Raw genomic sequence first — 22632 nt, 5'->3', positions numbered from 1 at the left:
CTAGGAGAGGGGGGTAAAGGGGGTAATTTGCACCCAGGCCCAGGGTCAAAAAAGGGCCCAGGAGCCAAAGGAGGGGGCCCAGAAATTTCCTGGGATCTGACATTTTCCTATCTACTCAGACTTGTTGCCGTCCATGTGCACATAATACCATGTGCGTGCTGCTGCAGCTAATGGCAAGGAATGCATACATGACACTCCTTAACACAATGTCAAATCTGGGAGGAAACGGGATTGCTACAGGAGCTCTTTGGCTTGTGGATCTGCTTACCATGAAGGAGCATATAGGAACTCAGGGACACAGCTGCATGACTACAGCTGCTGCAGAAGCAAGTTTTGCACAGGACATTTTCCATTCCAGTGTGAGCCTAAATATGATGATGCTAATTTTCTGCATGATTTTCTATATTTAAAAGATTTTAGAGAGACTTAGGATTGTTTGGTATTACTGTATTAGCTGCCGATGCCACATGGGTGGTTAGACCTGGGCTCCAAAGACGTTTCCAGCTGTGTCCACCCTCCCCCACCCTGTTTCACCCCTCCCTGCCCCCATTCTGCTCGCCCATCACCACCCTCCCCTGCTCTGTTTCACTCCTTCCCCTTTGCAAAGGGGCCCAAAAGAAACTTTGTACCCCCTGATACAATTCCTCTCAGAGGCCCTGATTGGAGATGAAGATAGCAGACTCCCCCATGGAATGGTAAGCTCCGGTCATGCCAGGAAAGCTTTTTTGGAATGCAGTGGTCCCGACTTTGGAGACCACTGGTTTAGAAAATCAGGAACGTTCCATGCGCTTCCGTGTTATCTCCTCCCCTCACATGCTTTTATTCAATTAATTACCGGGTACTTCTTTGTTTACCATTACAACTGAACCAGAAAACTAAACTATGATTAGTGCTTGCCCTCAAAACCTGAATCACCAACCATGATTGAATCAGTTAAGATTGTCGCTTGGAGAATTGGGAATGTTACAAATGAATCAGACCAGTGTGTCCATTCCATGTTATTGGACATAGTGTTGGATTTAATCAAGGCCATGAAGCACATTGTGATCTAGAGGTAGAATAGTAAGTACCTAAATTCTGATGGTCAAGGAAAGAAACATGTAAGATATGTCCTCATTTCCCTACATTGAACTGCATTGTTAAAAATAGCTCTGTCCTGATGAGTTCTGGTGCGAGATGAGAGAAAGATAGGATCATGGACAGGATGGCCCCTTTCTTCTCTTTGTCCACCATCAAGGCAACCTATACTCAAGGTAGTAGAATGTAGGTTGCCATATCACTCCTTCAGAAGAAAAAGTAAATGGGCATACAGGCATGTCCCCATATCCACTGGGGTTCAGTTCCAGAACCCGCCCCCCTGAATACATTAATCTGTGGATATGGGGGATGCCTCCCCCCACCCTTCGGAGGTGAGGGGAGCTCTGCTCTCCTAGCCTCTGCAGGGTCTTCTGAGCCCAGCAGAGGCTGTGCACATTTGCTCTGCTGGGTCAGAATGATTGTAAAAATATCACTTCTGGTTTTACCAAAAAACATGGAAGTGATTTTTTTTTTTATGTGTTTAAAAAGGTATTATGAGGGCTGAGGAAGCCCTCCGGGCTTCTGACAGTCATACTGAGCCTGACAGAGGCTGTGGGCAGAGGCCTCTTGCCTCTGTAGGGGGCACATGCGGGGAGCCCCGCAGATCCAATCCACGGTTAACTAAGGATATGGGATCCACAGAAATGGGGTTCCCCTTGTAGTCATACAATGGAAATATTGACTGTCCTAATTATCTTTTCAATAAATGGACTGCTCAGTATTGAGAGTGTACTGAAACAGAATCCAGCCACTCAGAAGCAGCTAAAATTAACAGGCACATTCACATCCAGATACTTGCTGTTTCTTTGCCTTCAACACAGAGCCAAAATAAACCAATATTTTGGCATTATAGAATGCTGTTCATCCCAAGGGGAAATGTCAAAATGAGAAACAAAATTGTTTATGTTGATCCTTCTGGACTTTTCAACACCATTAACCATGGTGCCTTTCTGGGTAGGTGGATTGACTATGGCTGCAATCCTAACCACACTTTCCTGAGAGTAAGCCCCATTGAACAAAATAGGACTTATTTCTGAGTAGACCCGGTTAGGATTGTGCCCTTGGGGCTTGAAGGCAGTGTTTTGTTATGGGTCTCACTCCTTGGCTGAGAGGGGTGCCTGTTCAGGACTCTGGTTGACATTGTTTGGAGTGGTGCAGGGTTTTAGCTTGTCTTCCTTGATGTTGCAACGTAAATGAAACCACTGGAAGAGATTGTCCAGGGATTTGAAATTAGGTGCCATCTGTATGCTGTATGCTGATGATACTTGATTCTCTCTCTCTCTCCTATCAAATTCTGAAGGGTCTGTCAAGGTTCTGTTCTGCAGGAATAGCTGTACAGCTTGGGAGTCCCCCTTAGGGAGCATGTTCATTTCTGTATATTGCAGCCTGTCCCTGAAGGTCATTTGAGGGGGACCTGCGTCTTGTGCCACCTTCAACAGAAGTCAGTGGGGTAATGGTGAGAAGCAGGGTCTTTTCAGTGGTGGCACCACAGCTGTGGAACCCCCTCCCATAGGAGTTAAAAAAGCCTCCTCATTCGAGATATTCTAGCAGGAGGCTAAAGACATTTTGATTTCAGTTTGCATTTTGAGGGTGGGTGTTCCAGAGGGCAACTTGCTTTTAATCTTTGCCACCTGTGGTTTTATTATTGTATTTAGATGTGTGCTTTAGTAGCTCATATTGCTGTTTTAATTATAGTCTGCTCTATGCTGCAATGGAGTTAATGGGATTTGTGTGCTCTTTTTGAATGTTACTGTTTAATTGCTTGAATTTTATTAGTATGTATTTTTGCATTGTGTTTTTAAAGATTTACTGATCCGTTTTATTTATTACGAGTGTCGTTAGCCACTTTGAACTTTGGAAAGGCAAGACGTAAATATTTTAAACATTATTAATTAAATAAATAATAGCTTGTAAAGCCTGCTGTTGGCCCAACTGAGACTCTCCTTGGACAAACCAGCAGGAAAGATCTAACAATACAGATAGGACCTTGGTATCTACGGGGACCCATTCCTGGACCCCTCACAGACACCAACCCTGTGGATACCGAGATTTGCAAGTGGATCTGCAAAGGACTGGAGGTGCTTCTCTGAGGTCTTCTAAGGCACAGGGAGGCAACGCACAACCTCCCACACTCTGGATGCATCTGGAAGGCAATTCCAGTTGCGTCCAAGGGTCCTCTGTGGGTATTCAAGATGCGAGTTTGGAACCCGCGGTAGGTCAAATCCATGGGTTCTGAACCTGCGGATGAGAAGGACCCACTGTAGTAGATGACATAGAAGAAGTTACAGTTGTAGCAGGCAATCCATTACAGCAGAAATTTTAAACAAGGATTTCTCAGGTCAAATACATTCCTTAAAAACTATTGCATGTCTTTTTAACTTGTGGATCTTTTTTTGGGGGGGGGGAAGGGGAGTAGACAACTATGAAAATCAGGTGCAGCTGCTACCAAGAGAGTTGCATGCAGTCACAGATATATTTATGCAATAAACATTTCAGTCATCTCGAATAGCTAGACAAAGAGTGGGCGAGGAACTGGCAGAAGCTCTGCATAGCTCTGGGCCTCTGCCTATTGATCTATAAAATGATTATTTCCAATTTCACGAGGACTTGGGAAAGATTAATGAACAAATGGCTGTGAGAGTCAAATATCCTAGAGTGGAAAAAAAAACAAACTACCGAAGCAAAAACTCAGGATGTTTTCTTTAATTAAAAAAAAAAGTCCTCTTACAATATTTTCTTCTTCATAAATACATATTAGAAGCCAATGACTCATTTCAAACCTCTCAATGGTGTGACGTTCATGGATCTGGAATGACGCTTCACATTTAACGTTGTGGGGGCGGTGGAGCAGCATTCCAGTTTCAGAAGTATGTTTATATTTCTCCAACTGGGGATCCTCAGAGCAAGTGTAAGTTTGCCAATTATTTCCCCCTTATCTTTCCTAGTAAGATTTCTTTAAACACAGGATCTAATTTTGCTCTGTTAAAACAATATTGGCAGCATAGAGAGCAACAGTTTTCAAAGTCAGATTGAAAGTTTCCTCCTTGCTTGGTGGCTACACCAGAGAAGCTAGACTCGGGCTTCTGGGCCAAAAACAGCAGGGTCAGGGAATTCCATAACTAGGAAGAAGCTTTCTGGAGCAGTCCGCATGTGCTATTTGCCAACAAATTTTAGCCACGGACCAAATGGGATATGATTTTGATCAAGTTGGGGCTTTCGCCTTCTTGCTTTTTCTAATGTAATTTACTCACATGGGGTGGTGGTAGTGGCTAATCTGGATTTGGATTATGACAGAATTGTAGGTTAAAAATCTAGCATGGTCCCAAAGTGACCCCCCTGAGACTAAAGTACTTCCTTTAGTCTCTCTTGAATCGACTTCTAGTCAATTTTGCTAATGACCCCCTGTCCTGGTGAAAGGCAAAAGACAGTTTCTTCAAACAGCAACTGTTACCCTGCACATACCCAATCTCATCTGAACTTGGAAGCTAAGCAGGGTCAGGCCTGGTTAGTACTTGGATGGGAGACCGCCTGGGAATACTGGGTGCTATAGGCTTATACCATAGTCTTTCGAGACTGAAGGTTGCCAACCAATCAAACCATGCATAGTTTCACTAACCTCAATGAGGCATTCATTAGGTGAGGTGATGCAGGTTGCATCAGTGATGGACTACAAGGGGGTGAGAGACAATAGTCACCCAAGGGGTTCATGCTGCTGTGTGGACCCTTTTGCTGGCTGCGCAGCAGGCTGGTTCCAGACCCATGACAGTGACATGTATCATCATTAGAATTCCAGAAACGCTAAGCTCTAGCTGTTTGGAGCCTGGCTTGGCTGGGTTTTGAGCTGCGTGGCCATGCAGCTTAAAGGGAGCAATGGTGAGAGGGCAGTGGATTTGCAATGCCCATCCAGCCTACTGTGAACATGAGCCATATTGATCAGCTTTCATCCCACATCCCATTCATCGTCTACCCCCTTACCTTGCTCCTTTTGTGTTTTGTTTTTTTCTTCAAATGCAGAAGTACAAGACTTCTGGTTTGATTTAAAGGCACTACATGAATGAAGGAGCTTCTTCATTCATGTGATCTCTTTAAATAAAACTGGAAGTCCTGCACTTCCACAACTGAAGAAACTGTGCAAGGTGCACAGTTCAGCAGCATGGTGAGGGGCTCTTCTTATTGGGTTTGCCACTGCTGACTCTGAGAAGGTGGCATCAGGCGATGTTCCAGGTCACGCTGCCTATGACCTCAATCATGGCCTTTCCATCGCCCATAGTAGTGGCCTTTTTTCTAATTTAAACATCTAGACACCTTTGCCTTTTCTTTCAGAGAAGGCACCACAAGCCCTTGATTATTTCAGTTACCTTTTGTTGTCACCAAAATGACAGAGGGGTTGTTTCAGATTAGAAGGCATGTTCTCTTGTTGGCCCCCTTAAGGGCCAGAAGCATTATCCGTTTTGTCTACAGCAATAAGATTACAGGCAGACCTGCTGACTTTGCACTGTCTCCCCACCCCCTCAAGACTCCAATCTGTCACAGCCGACAGATCTGATACCAGACAAAGCCAGAAGCTACGTTTAATAGAGGATTATACTCAACGTATCTTGCCCTGGTTTCGTTCTCACAGTTTGTACATACTCTATTAGACTCGAACAAGATATTGAAATAAAATAATTAAACCCAAAAGAAACTTTTAAAACATAGGCTTTTCTATTTTGCTAGTCATCATGTTTGATTGTGGTTTATAGGATAACAAAGTCAAACAAATGCCATGATAGTTCTAAGCACAGTCACTAGGAAGCAAATGAATTAACTGGGACATAGCAGCAAATAAAAGAGTAAAAGACTAAGGTACAAAAACAATGAACACCACTTCAACATAAAACCTGACCAGCTTTAAAAGCCTGTTTCCTTTAAAATTTTAAAACAGCAGCTAAAAGTGGCTATATTACTGATTGACACTTCAAAAGTGAAACTATGTTTTAGAAATCAGAATTGTGTATGTGTGTAAAATAACAGCAAAAAGGTCTAAGTGTAACACACATTATGTGACTGTCAAGTTAACTTTAAAAAAAAATGCAAGTATGTTAATGCCAGGAATAGAACCTCCAGCTGTCTAGCAGTTGTCTGAGTAACTATTGGTACAGACACAAAGGATAAAATAAGTTCCACTGATCAGGATAAATCTGGTCTGAGGAAGTTTAAAAAAATTAAAATTGTTTCCATGCTTCTTGGCAACCCGGCAGGCCGTCCCGTCTATCAGTTTTTCAAGGGGCCCCCTGAGAGGGTATCATTAAAGCCTGTGGCTCTGGCCAGAAAGGATGCAGATTTTCACTCCGCACTTTCTGGGGTTCCTTTTTATATTTCCTTTTGCTACTAGCTTATTTTTGTCTGGCAAGCCGTGTGAGGTGTCAGATACCTTTCATCTTTTAGAAATAATCTTTTCATTAATTAGAACCGTTAGGTGTCGGCGTACCTCGTCTCAGCATGGTTACGTAGTAGAGCCAGCAAAGTCAGAGTCAGCTACTAACAAGTCTACGACCAGGAAGCAGGACAAAGACACTCTTCAGAGGCGTGTGGCTGGACGTGACATAACTGAAGTTCTGCCCCAATAAAAGAGGAACCCAGAAATGTGGCAAATCTCCAGACACTTGAGGCATTCCGTTAAGCACTTCCATCAGCACCACTGAAACTATGGAGCAGGGGTGTCCAAACTTTTTGGCAGGAGGGCCACATCATCTCTCTGACACTGTGTCGGGGGCCAGGAATAAAAAATAATTCATTTACATTTCACATTTGAATAAATTTATATATATTTACATAAATGAATATATTAGAGATGGAACCTATATGAATGAATGAAGGTCTTGCAATAGCTCACGGCCTGTAAAAGTCCTTACACAAAGCAAGACTGGCCTCTCCTTCGCTGCTGCTGCAGCATCACAGACGTGAAACAGCAAGCAGAGGAGGGAGCTCTCATCCCACAGCTCATGCAAGAGGTCAAACAGTTGCCCTCACACTGATAGTAGTTGTATTGGGCCAGCATGGGCTGCAGCAAGTCTCCAGAGGCTCATTGGAGCCTAGGGGCTACCCGTGGGCCGAATTGGGAGTCCTCGAGGGCCACAAGTGGCCCTCGGGCCGGGGTTTGGGCACCCCTGCTATGGAGGAAAGCTCAGAGATGCCCATCGAGATGGGTTGGTTGGTTGGCTCTCTCTTTCTGAGCGAGATGCAATGCAGTTTAGCCAGATCCCAGGTTTAAAAGGCACCGACTTAGCCACATGCTTCCAGTCCATACAAAAAGCCAGCCTTTGCCAGTGCAATGTGAAGACGCCACTCCTCAACGCTGCCTGCTGTGACCTTGCTTGCTTTTATTGTCCTGACTCAGAGGGGAATAGCAGACCACCATTATCATGAGTGAGCCCCAATTCTTGTCACTTCTCCTGGCAGCTTCTCTGCAAGGCCTGAACATGTCAATATTTCACTTGGGAAATGCCAAACACTGAGGAAATCCCACACTGCCTGCCACCCATCTGTCCCCAAACTGAAAAGAGGAGCAGCCACGGAAGCAACTTGGCCTCGGGGATTAGCCTTGATCAGATATTGGCTTAATCTCCCAGTGTCCTCATTCTTCCTTTTAGTGACCAAGTTATGAATCAGTAAGGCCTTGGTTCGAATCTCATTTTGCCATGAAGTCATGACACTGCCTTTGGCAAATGATGCTCTCAGCTTCAGTGCCCTCATCCGCAATACAAGGATGCTAATTACCGACTTGGCTTACAGGGTCAGGGTAACAATTTTAACTACATAATGCATGTGAACTGCTCTGCACACTGGAAAGTGCCAGACAAAAGTCAAGTATTATTATTATTATGAGAGACTAGCAAGTTCGTGAAATAGACAAACATGCATAAAGCGATTGTCAATCGGGTAGCATTAATACCCTGAGTACACAGAACTGAGATTTTTTTTCTTCCTCTCCCTTTCCTTTTTACTTTAAACGCATTTTTTTAGTCCATTTAACTTCTTGATCCTCCAAACCCTTTCCCCCCCCTCTTTTTGAGTCCCTTGAGAACAGGTCTACTAATACATAGGAAAAAAGAACACCTGGAGCCCTTGAGATAGGATGAAATACAAATCAAAACAACAATCATTGTTGAAAGTCACCTTGGTAACCCCCTGCAGGGGCAGGATAATAATTTCTTAAATAAAAAAAGCATTGACTTTTTTCCTTTACACACAAAGGGAAGCCCAAAAGGTCAAGCAGGGCAAGAGATAGTAGCAGGTATCTGTTTGTGAAAGGGGCAAGGAAAGGGTTGCCCTGGGGCCAGTGCCATCTTCCTTTTCCTGGTTCTGCCCCTATGTCAGATCCTAAATTGTTAGAATTTGCTACTATCAGGGGGGAAAAGTCGGGCAAAGCAATACTGTTTTCAGAATTCAGCCTCCCAGTTTGTTTTAGAGACACAACCCCAAAAACAACAACAAAACCTGGACTGTAGCAGTTAGCTAAGGTTCTTGGGGCCCAATCCTATCCAATTTTCCAGAGCCAGAGCACCTGTGCCAATGGGGCATGCACTGAAACCTGTGTGGGGGAGCAGCCACAGAGGCACCCTCAAGGTATGAGAACATTTGTTCCTTTACCTTAGGACTGCATTGCAGCTGCACTGGTGCTGGAAAATTGGATAGGATTTGGCCTTTGGAGGACTGGAGCATGGCTCTAGCTGTGTTTAACAACTTTTTGTTTAAAAAGTTGACTTTTTAACAACAGGTAAAAAGTTAACACATACAAAGAGTTTACTAAAACACAAAAAAGTGCAAGGGAGTATTGGATAATACCAAGGAGGAAAGAATAGAACAAATAGATTTGAGAAACAGCTTGGGTTTTGGAAGTATTCAGCTATGGATCTTAACAAAAATACAACAAATTCATTAACAAATAATTCATCCCACAGCCTGGGGTGCAGCCTTTCCGAGTTTACACACACAACTCTTCTGAAGCAGTTGGCCACTTAATGGAGGTATAAAACCAGGAAGAAACCTAGTGCTAACCTCTGACCCATCTCTGCTTGGGCAACATGAACGGAGGTGGAGGGGAAACACAGTTTCCATCAGAACTGTTAGTCAACTGGGATATTCTTGGGACCATCATGCCACTCATAGCCTACATTTTCTAATTGCAGAGACCGAAGGAGACTCTTCTTGAAACATCCCTATTAAGTTCTGCAGACTGCAGGAACTTTCGCTGAAACACTATCCTTAAAGGCTCTCTTCAGAAAATAAATAAATAAATAAAGGGAAGCTGGTGAGCCTTCCTGAAATCTTCCTGGGAAACACAAAAGAGGAGAGTTCCCACCAAGCAGCAGAACTGTTTCAACCTATACAATGCAATTGTGTAGCAGCACTTTTACAATGGCAACATGAGTCAGCCAGCTGTGGAGCTATCCAGCTGTGGCATGAAGAGCACATTATTCCAAGCAACGCTTTTATCACTGAGTAGACAGTTTCGCTGGCACACTGCCAGCTATTTCCAATGTGCTTTCACATATCCAACTGATTTACTAGTCTCCAGCTACCTTCCAGCACGAAACCAGCTCAAGGAACCAGAATCACCTTAGTCCCCTTCATTCAGGTGTGTAGCTTAGTTCTTGCTCAGGTGCGCAGGTAGGGAATGGTCATTAAGCAGCAGACAAGATTAGGCAGGGGTATTGATGCTCTAAATCAGGGGTTGGCAACTTTTTGGGCGAAGGGGTCGGATGTTCAGCAACATCATTGCCAAACTTCTGGGTCACCTCCCAAGCTGAGCTCTACATGGGCCAGATGACTTTGGGTGGCAGGTCAGATCAGGCCCACGGGCCATTGGTTGGAAACTCCCACTCTAAAAAAAGAGGAACTATGACATGTAGGGGAGGGTAGCAAAACTTATACTGCCTGCCATCTTACTCTGCCACACTCTGCTGCTCTAAGCACATATCTCCAAGCCCAGCTCCAATACCAGAAGTGAGCCAGGTGGTGAGAAAATTGGTGAAATGCTAGAGAGAACAGTAGAAGCAGAGCCCTGCTGGATCAGGTCAGGACCTGTCCAGTTCAGAATTCTCTTTCCCACAGTATGAACCAGATTGACTGATTTATTTAAAATATTTTTATCCTGACTTTCCAAGAAAAATAAAATGCACGAGGTCAGCATTTCTAAAATGCTTTTGAGAGTCGCTTCAGACGTTATAGTTGGTTTTCTAATTACTTGCTAGAGAAGCTCCTGATGAATTTCTGCACAATTCCTTTCTATAAGACACAGTACTTCCCCCAAATGTCACTTACTGTAGAAAATATTCAGAGAGAAATGCAACAGGTACAACATCCACAATTACAGATGTACCTGAAGTAGCATTTTCCACAGTATTCCACAAATGGGCTGCTAAGAGAACGTGCAAACAATACCAAGCACCAAGACTGCTATTTACATAGCATCCAGTTGTCGTCCTTGAATAACCTGAACTGGATTCTAGAAGCTACATCCCTGGAAGATTATCATGGATGACACCAATTGCTTGCACCTCAGCTAAAAGTGGTATTAGCAGTCTGAGGAACTGTGGGGAGATGGATCAAGTGTTGGATTCCTCCCAAGTATTTACGAGGATATCATTTTAGACCTAAAAAAATCAAATAGCATAGTGTTTTCCAACCAGTGGTACGAGTACCACCAGTGGTACTTGGAGTGGTGTCTGGTGGTCCCCTGGACCTCTGCCATCCTGAAGTAAGACCAGGAACACAACACAACAAACAGTGCTAGGAGGCTTCAAAGCATGCTTTTCCATGCTCAGAAAGCCCGCCTGTCTGCCCTGAGCCTCTTACTGGTGTTTGTTGTGTCACATTCTGGTCTCCCAACCCAGAAGTAACTGGTGACGATGTCATCGCCAGTTACTTCCAATGGTACTTGGAAAAGGTGGACCATGTGACACACATGTGAAGTAGTACAGCAGAGGACAAACGTTGAGAAACACTGAAATGGAGACTTGCAGAGCATGGGAAAAGAGCAAGCACAGGAAGCAGGAACAGGAATTCAAGGCTGGGGGTGGGCGGGAGGTTCTGACCAGGAGTCACAGAGGAAAGGAATGACTTTTCCTGAGAGGAGCTCCTGGCAGTAGTACTACCTGCTCCTTTCACCAGCAGCTGTTCTCACAGACCTCTCTAGAGAAGATGAGAAGAAAAAGAAAAAAAATTTGGAAGCCATTAAGCACACCTGCAGACTCTAATAGAATCAGGCCTGCTTTCAGAAAAGTGCTCAGGGTGGGAAAGTCCAGAATCATTGTCCTCTGCTCCCCCACAAGGAGCTAGTGATAAGTAAATCTCCCAACCCCCAAATACAGCAGCTGCCCTTGGAAGACTGCCAGATTTCCTTTGTTTTAAACTACTCTCTTGACCCAGGAATTATTCATATCCCAGCTCCATGAAATGTAACAGATGCAATTTATTTCAGACAATTCTACTCCAGCTTTTCTCTCATATTGGAGAAAGGTGATGTGGCTCAGTGACTCCCCCACAAGGGCCACCCAGTCGGTGCTCGGCATAGCGAGGTGACAGGGCGACTTGGGAGTGTCAGGACTAGGCAATCAGCGCTACAGGTACTTCACTGAATTTTCCTAGAATCAGGAAGAACTGGTTGCTTTTGGACTCAATTCAGTTTGAAAGTGTGTAGCTTTCCAAACAAATATGAGTGCAGGACCACCACAGGATCATTGCTCAAGGGATGTATATCTATCCTATTTCCTCTATAAGGCCAGATGCAGCATGTCCTGCAACACCATTTGCTTGGTATATATGAACATGACGGATTCTATGCTTTTTACAAAAAGGGTCAAGCACGAGTCAAAAATGAGTCAAGCATGGCACATGTTGTGAAGGAAGTTTCATTTTCCCCAAGGGCCACCGAGACATTAATAGGCTTGAGAAATCATGACCAAAGAATTCAAGACTTAAGCTCCACAAGAGTTAGATGACACAGAGCAGGCATCTTCACCCGCACAGGAAGAATAAAGAAAACGAGGCAGAGTGAGATGCAAGAAATTGCAAAGATCTCATAGAACTCATACATGCAACAAATGCCTTATTTAATTATCCACATGCATCTCCCCCTTGGCTGAAAACCTTGCCCAAGAAGATTCAGTTCAAGTTGTTTTGGAAAAAATGACAGGCAAGAAAGTGTGGGCTCTTAATCTTGTTACCATGAAGGAAAACTAGATCAAAGTTCTAACAAGTGACAGACCATAATCCTGCACTAACAAACAGACATGACTCTGGCATCCTTCGACTTTCCTATTTTTTTTTTTTTTTTACGTTACCAAGAAAGGGAAAATTCCAAGAAACTATTTACAGGCTAGTTAATTCTTGTGGAGCAACTGTCTCTTCTTTGGTCAACAATGAACAAACAGCCTCCTATTTTCTTTCCCATTTTATTCTTGCCTTTTTCCACGGGAGAAATCAAAGGCAGATAAATAAAAATGCTAAAGCTGAGCACATATGAAGTGAAGTAAAACAGATCAACAGTCAGAGAAACCTGCTAGCGGTGTGTGTAAGCACATGTGTTATATTTAAAAACCAGTTCTCCAAACCTAGAAAGGCAACCCTGCTGTCTCTTGTTCTTATAATCAGCATTCCCAAACAGCTTCACCACAGAATTCTGGATACATCTGACAGGTGCAATAACCTGGAAAAATGACTTCATACTCTTTCATACACAGCATCCGGGAAGTCGTTTAAACACAACCACAAAACATCTCCTGCAGGTTAGAATTACCAGTTCCACGAGGGACAATGAAAAGGAGCAGCCAACGTATGTACAAGCAAGTCATTAAGCTATTAAAATAATTCTAGAAACTGGGGGAAAAAATATATTGTGGCACGAACGCTCTCAAAGCTTCACTGACCCAAAAGTCAGCAAATGGACGACATCTGCAGGGGAGAAAAAAACTGCACCCGTATTTCACTTGGGGCTTATGACTCTCAACAGCATAATGATGTCACTAACTTGGCATATTATAAAGCCTCAGTTGAGCACTGTTTTGTACAGTGAGTTTGGGGCCACCGAGGAGCCTGGCACACCATATGAATGACAAAGAGTTGGAGAGCACTCAAGAAGAATTCAAAGAAAGAAAAGAAAGCTTTTTGAAAAAGAGGGGGCTTAGTGGGGGGGGGGGGAGGAAGATTCCGTCCTTATTGGAGTGTTAAATCAGTCACCAAGCCTCAAGAGTTGCCAGTTTGAAATGCTTCACTATCAGCCCTAGAGTTGCAGCAGAGCAGGCTGCCAGGAGTGAAGTGTAGAGAAAGCCACAGATTGTTCAAGTCTGCAGAGGCTCCTGGAGTAAAGGCGGAAAGCAGGAAGGAAAGAATGAAAAATATTTGAAGCCAATGGCCGTTATTTTTCTCTACCCCTCATTCAAGACCTGAGGGAGGCAAAGATGAGGATTGTACTCAGTCCAGCCCTGACCCACACCTCTCAACTACTCTCAACTTTCTAGATCACTGCAAAGGTGACGACAGACAACAATGGATGAATTTGTAACTTATCACCAATTATGATAAGTGCCAAAGGTCGCAATCATCTTACCAATTAGAAGTGAAACAGTTTATTGTGGAAATGTATCAACTGGCAAACGTCCATTTAAGAAGGCCAATTCCAATTAACCTAGCTATGAGAATGGCTGCACCTCCAGGCACCCTGGTGTCAGAGCAGAAACAAGAGTGAGCCTACTGCACCACCCCTCCTGACAATACACAAGGAAGAGCTTGGCTTATCCTCCCCCACTCAGAGTGAATCTGTAGAGCTCCCCCAGACTGCCTGATGCCCAAGTGTCTTTGCTTGCACCTTCTCCCCAATCATCACCATCACCATCCAGTTACCTCATCAAATTTTAGCCAAGCTACTCAGGGTCCTACTGCTCACTGTTCCACAAAGAGATGCTTGAAGAACAGAGACATCCAAGAGTTGCTTGTTCTAGGAGGTGCTGAAGGTTTCACCCTGCACCAGTGGTTGGAATTTACTGTCGCTCAACAAGGCTCTTCAAATCCTTGCTCCCTGTGATTTCACCGCAATCAGTGATTGCAAAATAGGAAGCGGGCAACTGAATTAAAAAAAAGTTGGCCATCTACTGATGGGGATGGGAGTTGAAAAAGTCACCATCAGTATTTATGTACAGGATGTGGTTCTTTTGTGTGGTCAGTAGGCCAATAAGCCAGTCAATTTTGCAGCCATTATAGATTACAGGGTGGAATTATCCAAGGCAGATAATGGAATGATATCTGCATTTAACAAAAGCAACAGACCAACAGTTCATACAATATCAATATGTACTATGAGGACTCTCTGCAGGGGATGAAAGCTGAAAACAAGATAATATAATTAGAGCATTCAACATAATCGAATTATCTCCTGAAATTTTATTTTGCTGAAGAACTGTACTCAGCAAAGTCAATAGTCCTGAGTAATTAAATGCTCTTCCACACAAACCCTTGGGGGTCTGCCCAGCCAGCACTAATTCCAGATCATAGCAGAGTTGGAAAAATAGCCCTCCCGCTCTGCTTTTATTCTTAGAAGATGCTCTAGCAGCTGAGGTTTTTCTTGAATGAGAAGCTGCATTATCCTTGTATACAGGCACTACATTTTGTGAATGTCTGCTTGCAGATAAAATGTACATGGGAGTAATTATTTTTGAACTGCACCTATCAAATAAAAGCTATAAAAACCCTTCTAACCCCAAGACATTTTCATAAACCCAGGGATAAAGATGATATTGATTTGCCTAAAAGCGGCTTCCACTTTATAGTCCAATTCTGATTATGAAAGGGGAAATCACTTCCTGCACAGTGCTGCCCAGGAAGCACCCAGAGGGAGAAAGGCGTCCTTGGAATTTACACTCTTGCACTGAGCCAAAAGGAAGAGAAAACAAATGGCTGATCCGTAGTATATACCACACCAGGACTTCCTCCAGATGTCAACAATGCAACTAGGAAATTCCTTTAGGCTGCTCCAAGATTCCACCCAATTTAACTATAAGAGTACCAGATTATTATTATTATTATTAATAAATGCATTGGCTGAATTCTGTGCATTTGGAATGCCAAATATAAAGACCAGACAAATAACGTTTTTGCAATATTGTAAAACGTCTAGAGCAGTGTTTCTCAACCAGTGGTACAGGTACCACCAGTGGTACTTGAATTGGTGTCTGGTGGTATTCGCAGGACCCCTGGATACAAGCTGCCTGGCAGCGAGACCAAGAACGTGACGCAACAAACAGTGGCAGGAAGCTTAGCTCGGCAGGCAGAGCCCCAAAGCATGCTTTTCTGCGCTCAAAAAAACCTTCCCGTCCACACTGAGCCTCTTACTGGTGTTTGCTGCATCTCCTCTGTGCTCTCAACCCAGAAGTAACTGGTAATGATGTCCTTGCCAGTTAGTTCCATCAGTACTTCAAACAGGTGGACCGCTGTTAAGTGGTACAGCGGAGGGCCAAACTTGAGAAACACTAGCCTAGAGAAAAAACGGGAAAACTAGCTAACAGGTAAAAACAACAACATGCAGTGTTCATGGTTGGTGCCATCACCAGAATCATTTATTATTTATAAACTGTAAATATATATATATATTTTTTTGCTGCAGATCGTCCCATACAAGTCCTCACATTCCTTCTGATTCACAAAAGAAGCTCTGTTATAAGTTTCACTGTCACTGGATGGAACATCACAGGTGCGACCACAAAGCGCACCATCACTATTAAATTCTCTCCCCCGGAAAGCCCACCAAGCCAGTCCTTCCCCCTCACTGCCACCCCCCCCCCCAAATTTCCAAGGTTGCCCAAGACATTTTAATTTTGTACAACTTTGAGGCTGTGTGACCAAACTGGATGACAGAACAGGTTCTATAGCGAGTGAGTTTTTGACTCTTCAAAGTCAAAGTCTTTGACTTTGAACTAAAGTCTTACATCAGCTATAAACTCAATAGAAGATCTTCAGCAAGTCACTATTACCAGCCACAGCATCTCCCCCTATGCATTATTGTTTTTTATTGTTTATTGATCTATGCATTATTATTATTTTTTTAATTCTGCCATGCCCTGCATAGAAATCTGTGTGCCAAAGATGTCAGAAAAGTAAAGTGGGGAACTTGCACTGGGGAGGCCAAGCTCAAGTCCCTCACAATCATGAAGCTCAGGAAGTCACTCTCTCTCTAGGATCACCACTTTGCTCATTTGCAAGGATGAAATAGGACAGTGGTTCTCAAACTTTGAGGGAGCTTTACTCCCTCAGTAAGTCTTTGTGGAGGAGGGCCAAGGGTAGGGAAGTGATCCCCAGGATCGTCCCTAAGGGGGGGGGCGAAGGGGGGTTGCTTTCACTTGCTTGGACTTGCTTGTGAGGGCTGATGGAGGCTGCAGGAGATGCGGGAGCCTGTGGATGCTGCCCTTAGGGATGCAATCCTGAAGATCACTTCCCTGCCTCTCCTCTTCCCCCGCCCCTTAAAGGGATAGGGGAAGCATTACATGAACTGGTGAGTTGCAAAATAAGGGAAGACCCACATACACCAGCCAGTCTGAGGAATGGCAGGGTACAAATGTCCATAAATAAAAGGAATAAGCAATATTATCACCAACATATGAAGACTGTGGCATAGGCAGATACTTACACAACTCTTCCCTGTGCCTTTCAGTCTGTTCGAAGTACTGGCGGAGCTCCTCTGTGATTTCCATGTTGCTCAGGTCATACTCTATGCCCGCATCATCTTCAGATTCAGTGTCTGATTCGGAAACTGCCTCCACTACACTTCTTCTGGTGGCACATGGGGCATGCAGAGGCTTTGGAGGGCACCAGGGCGTGTGGCTTTGGGTGAAGGCAGAATTAGGCCCAGCTCTCAAGGGGTTGCCTTCATCCCAGTCAGAGTAACGTTGACTGGGCTGATTTTCAGGAGGAAAAAATGACTGATAGTATAGGGACTCCATGGCTTTTCTGTAAGCAATTTTATGTCTACCCATCCACTCCATGGCTTGGCTGTAATGCTTCCAGTACCTCGAATACACTTTGTGGGAATACCACGGCCTTGTGTCTTGAGACATGCTTTTATCTTGAGACTCCTCCTAGAAACATGAAGAAAGAAACAAAATTCATAGATCTAAGACCTAATTCTAAAACAAGTTGTGGACTTTTTTTTTTTTTTTTTTAAACAAAACGTTACCGGGTTGCATTCAGAAAGATAGGACTTTGTCATGGAAGTTTGACCATCCTTGGTATGCACAAAATTGCAATGCATAATCAATACCTGCTATTGATTCAGAAAACTACACAGCTCCAATAGCTTTTGGCCCTACTGTCAGGAACAAAAAATAAATACAATAACTTCCCCTACAGAGTGGCATCTAAAGACCACACTAATTCCTCTCTGTAGAACAACTCACGGTTCACCACTTAAAAAAATATTAAACTGCGGCCATCAAAAGGCTGAATTAAGAGAAACATGACAAGACCAGAGACTGATGCAGTAAGATGGACATCACATCACCATACAGGTTTGCTGAGGTGATCTTATGGGAAAGGCTTAGGGACTTGAGAAATGAAGGCTTGATTTCTACCCCCCCCCCCCCAAAGAGATTTGTTGGAAGGAAGGGACAAGACAATACAGTCACATTGTTAGTATAACTTTCTCAGGCAAGGTCATGTTACACCAGCAATTTAATATAATTTTCAAGAATTAAAAAAAATGGATTAGAGAAAAGTGGGTCAGGCCCAGAAGGGAGGTGGGATCAGCAGCAGCTCAAGCTAAATCCTGAGCCCCTTCCTCGGCCTGCTCTACCTTCACGGAGCAAGACAGACTTGCCCAGCAATCAAGCTGATGCAGGTCTGATTGCCCGATAGTGGATGCTGGGACTTACCTCAGGGCAAGGGGATAATGTTCCCTTATCTGAAGGAGACATCTAACAGCAGAAAATCGCCATCAATATGGTTGCATCGCCATGTGGGGATTTAGGTAGGACTGGGCAGTGAGTCTTTGTCTAAACTCCACAATCCAATATGAAACATATCAACCATGACAGTCAGTGAAGTGATAACATTTTATTTCATCATCAGTGCCACCTATTTTGTTGAGGGCTCAGTTGTCTTAAGGGGAAAAAAGAATGGCTCATAAAATCATAGCAAAATCTGTACAGATACCCAACTATTTTTGCAATCATGTTCTACTACGTAGAATTTTGGAACTGAGCTGATAGGTGAAACAGGGACCTGTTGGATGTAATCCATACAGATTTTCCCTCCTATGACAAGATTTCATAATTTAAATTAACAGAAGTTAAATACTCTAGACCCAATGCACACATCCCGTAAGGCCTGTGTGTGGTGCAAGATAATCAAGCGCTCACACAGATGGCACAGTGCATGGCACAGTTTTGACCACACAGATGGCACAGTGCATGATTGGGCCTCGAGTCTAGATGAATGTCTGATTGCGTGGAGACTTCATGCATGCAACTTCTCCCTCCACTCACAGGGAGGAAAAAAAAAGTCTCTCTCTCTCTCTCTCTCTCACACACACACACATACAGAGGACTTTTTGAACAAGAGTGAAAGCCCTGGATCATATATTATATTGCACATGCAGGCACACACCCCTCTCCTCCACCATGCAAAGTCCTCTATTAATGTATGAGCTGAAGTTTCATTGTTCTACCTCAGTGCCCAGTTATCTCTCACTACAATGCACTGCACTCTATTTCAATCTGAAAACCTTGTCCAGATAAGCACAATGCAATGAAATCACTGTCCTTATCTGTGCTTACGGAGGCACACTCAGAAGGCGAAAACCATAATACTACTGAGTTAAACCAGACTGACTTCTGCCCAGTAGGTATCCATCCTACACTATTAAGAATAAATGAATTCCAAAAGCCTAATTGTATTTACTCTTTCTATTCAGTTCCAACAATGAGTCTTAAGAGGTCAGCCTCCTTTTGTTTATGGGTAGTTCCACTTTCTCGTTCCCATGGACTAGCAGGATGCTTTTCTTGTGTCAGACATACTTGAATACAAGTAAAAGCCTCCCCCTCCCCTTTTTCCTCCACTCCCAGCCCACCTTCTGAAAGGCGGGGGGGGGGGAGGAGAAAAAAGCCTGACAATGGGTTCGATCAGCATCCCACTGAAGTCAATGGCAACATTCCCATTATTTTAATCGCACAGGACTTCACCCAATATCCTTTTGAAGTCAGCTTTCGGGAGCACAAGAACTAATTTCTTCAAATAGTATGCTTACTTTTTATATCAATCTTTTCACCACTGGTTAGGTTTACAGTTGTGGGTTTGTTTGCTTTTTTAAATGATCTATCTTTATACATTTCTAAAGAAAGCAATCTAAGGTGTCCAATTTGCAGGCAAACACTCTGAAATTAGTTCTGGATTTTGTATAACAGATTCTTGATGCAAGTAGTATGCTTACTGCTGACTATACCAGCCAGAATAGTTCCAGACTGATTTGAACAGTTGGCATAGGACAGTACTCTCTCAGAATGTGTATGTATGATGGCTCATTTGAAAGTGCCCCATGTCAAAAGCCCACGAGTTCAGCCTTCTTTCCTGACATGTTAGCTTTCCATAACGGCCCCTAAAACAAGGTCTGAGGGCACATGATACACCCACCTTGCAGTAAGCAGACCTCAGTCTGGGCCTGGATGGGAGACTGCCTGAAAATTTCATCTTTACCACCCTGAGCTCCATGGAAGAAGAGAGATAGGATATGGATGAAATAAAAATGTAAATATGCTGCTAAATCAAGAGATATTGCATCTATTTGGGAAAAGTGCACTATAATTCATTAAGATTTTTGTTAAGTAAGTAAGAAGTTTGTTTGCCTCATCCACTTTTTTTTTTTTAAAGGGAACATCAGCAATATTTTAAACAGTTGTGAAATCGTGTTTTTCTGGAGACAATTTAAAACTGCAAAATATTATCAGCTGTTCTCTCTTCACCAAAATGTTTCTCAAGCGGATCTTGGTGGCGACTTCACGGAAAAGTGGAATACAGCTGGCTGATTTGCCTAGCTGTTGTTAATTTAAGAGAGGAACACAAAGGCTCGTTTCTAGTAGTCGGAATTGTGATTCTGGTGCCTAGCCAAATACTTTTTTTTTGGGAGCAAGGGGAGGAAAAGGAAAGCGTGGAAGTGACCCTGAGAAATCTCTAGCTTACACAGAATGCTAAGAAGAAATCAGAAAAGAGTTTTTTAAAAAACATTTAAAAGATTGGGGAAAACATTTACAAAGCCCAGTGAAATAAACTGGATTACAATAATTACATCATCATCATAACTCTTTTTTTTTAAAAAAAAAGCATAAACATATGACCTAAGCTCTGGAGAATGGAAACTAGATGAGATATTTTGTCAAGCAAACAGCAGTTAAAATCTCAGGGACACTTACAGTGTTCCTTTTCATAGACCTCTATCTAGTCTCATGTTTAAAAAGGATTGAGACTGTGTTTCAAGAGTGGTTCAGAGTGCATCATTTTTAATGGTGACTCACCTTTTGGCTTCTCTCCAGTACCCAGTTGCCTCCTTAAGGTAGTTCAGACATTCTAGCCTTCCAATAGTAAGCAGAGGGGAACAGCACACAAGAATGCACGTAAGAAAGAAAATATTTATTTACCCAGTATAAAATGAGTTTGTGGAACTCCTTGCCACAGGATGTGGTGATGGCATCTGGCCTAGATGCCTTTAAAAGATGTGGGTACATGCAACCTCCTGGGTTTAAAAGTAGGCTAGCTCTGAATGCCAGGTGCAAGAGAGTGGCAACAGGATGCAGGTATCCTCTTGTTATCCTGAGGCATCTGGTGGGCCACAGAGAGATACAGGAAGCTGGATTAGAAGGGCCTTTGGCCTGATCCAGTGGGGCTCTTCTTATGTTCTTAACGCACATGTGAATTCCCTCATTTTTGATCAAGCAGTGGGAGAACTGCTCAGGCATATCATCCAAACCAGCTTCTTGGAGCAGGACGGGCCTTATGGCGTATTAAAAAGGTAGACTGTAGAGCAACAAGCACATGCTCACTAGCACAATTATTAAACAGGTAAAGTATAACCACCAGGGAGCTAAGACTAGATGAAGTTCTTCATCAGTGGCGAACTGGAGTATGTTTTGCATAACATGGGAAACTGCCCTAACAGTGAAGAGAAAGGAGCCTCAGGATTCCTTGGTCCTTTCAACTTTTACCACTCCTTAAGATAAGAAAAGCCTTTCCTACGCTCCGCTCCCGCTTCTTCCTGATATATTCACCCTACAGCCTTTCACTCTGGTGCTGCAGCCAGAATCTGGCCAATGCCTGTCGAGTCTTAATGCCCCTCCACTTCCACTTCTTTTTCTCTGCCCCTCACACCTGCAGGGTAGCCCTCTTTACAAACCCATGATCTATAGTCATTCGTAAATGACTGTAGTACATGCCTTACAACACAAATCTAAAAATGCTTCTTGATAAAAGAGTACCCATTTTAAAAAAAAAGTTATCACTTGAGGTCTAATTGCAAATATTTACTGTGCCAAAAGGTGATGTAAGATAAACACACAAAGGCAGGGCAATCCAATCCATGTCTACTCAGGAGTAAGTCCCATTGTGTTCAGTAGGGCTTACTCCCAGGTAAGTGTGTTTAGGACTGCAACTCAAGAATGTACAGGGAATGCAAAAAATCTTTGACTGCAGCAGCTGCATTCCATGCTGGTCAGAGGCTAAATGACAGCTTAAATACTCTCTTGCTTGTTTCTTAAACCAGGTGCTCTAAGAGACTGTTCTGTCATCTCTCGCCTCAGGTTCATAAGTAACCCTGCAACAGCATTTGCGGCAGGAGAAGACTTCTCAAGCTACTTGGTAGGTTCTATCTTCTCTGCCCTTCCTTAGTTTTACATGTCCTGACAGAGTATTCACATAATGCATTTTAATACTTGCATTATTTGAAATGCATGTTCCCTACTGCAAATGTAATTCAAAGACCTGCATTTCCTAATGAGAAACGTGCTAAGGACTTTTATCAACAAACAAAAAAATGAAATACTCTTACCATTCTTCTGTGGGAATTTGCTATAGTTACCACTAACGGAACCTAAAAGACAAAAAAGGTGAAAATACAAATATTTAAATGAATTTTAGACAAATAAAGCCAGTAGTAGGTCACTCCCTTTGTTTCCAGGTCCGGGTTTCGCTCTTTCACAGCCCAAGATATTTGGCGCTAAGATGGAATTCACCATCATAAACCTGATTTTCAAGAGGAGGTGGGAGAAAAAGAAAGAAGACTATACTAAGCAGAGGTTATAATTGACTATGCTCTGCCGAGATTTGCAACATTTGTGTCTCACAGATCGATAGCCTATCAAGCTGCCTTTCCACTCTATTCCAAACATTTCATTTCAAAGGAACATGCTCCTTTTAAGTTTGTCAATTTCTCCTATAGTTGATGCAAGTTCACTGTATGCATTAAACACAACATATACCAGGGATGACAAATTCATCTCATACAGAGAGTCGAAGTGAGCATTCATAGTGCCTGCTGAGGGA

At 43.3% G+C, this 22632-nt stretch overlaps 1 protein-coding gene and 1 pseudogene across 14 annotated transcripts in view; one reads left to right on the top strand and one right to left on the bottom strand.

Annotated features, from left to right (window-relative positions):
• The window catches only part of GEMIN8 (gem nuclear organelle associated protein 8), a 45151-nt gene that overhangs the window by 18261 nt on the left and 4258 nt on the right, over positions 1-22632 (bottom strand). For 12 of the 14 annotated variants that reach the window (XR_010794109.1, XM_066620824.1, XM_066620821.1 and 9 more), the window contains exons 2-3: positions 22139-22180; positions 16739-17186 (exon numbers count right to left, since the gene is read on the bottom strand). Coding sequence is in view for 13 of the 14 variants with exons in the window: in XM_066620821.1 (XP_066476918.1) it covers positions 16739-17186; positions 22139-22180 (490 nt within the window). In the remaining variant the exon portion in view is untranslated. Of the gene's footprint in view, positions 1-16738; positions 17187-20612; positions 20670-22138; positions 22181-22632 lie in introns of all 14 variants that reach the window. The other 2 variants (XM_066620827.1, XM_066620828.1) reach the window with 1 other exon arrangement.
• Positions 4511-4630, top strand: LOC136646914 (5S ribosomal RNA; annotated as a pseudogene).

Source organism: Tiliqua scincoides, chromosome 3 (genome assembly GCF_035046505.1).
Source record: "Tiliqua scincoides isolate rTilSci1 chromosome 3, rTilSci1.hap2, whole genome shotgun sequence".
Lineage (NCBI taxonomy): Eukaryota > Metazoa > Chordata > Lepidosauria > Squamata > Scincidae > Tiliqua > Tiliqua scincoides.
The sequence above is the reverse complement of the archived record's forward strand: the minus strand, read 5'-3'. Positions and strand labels throughout refer to the sequence as shown.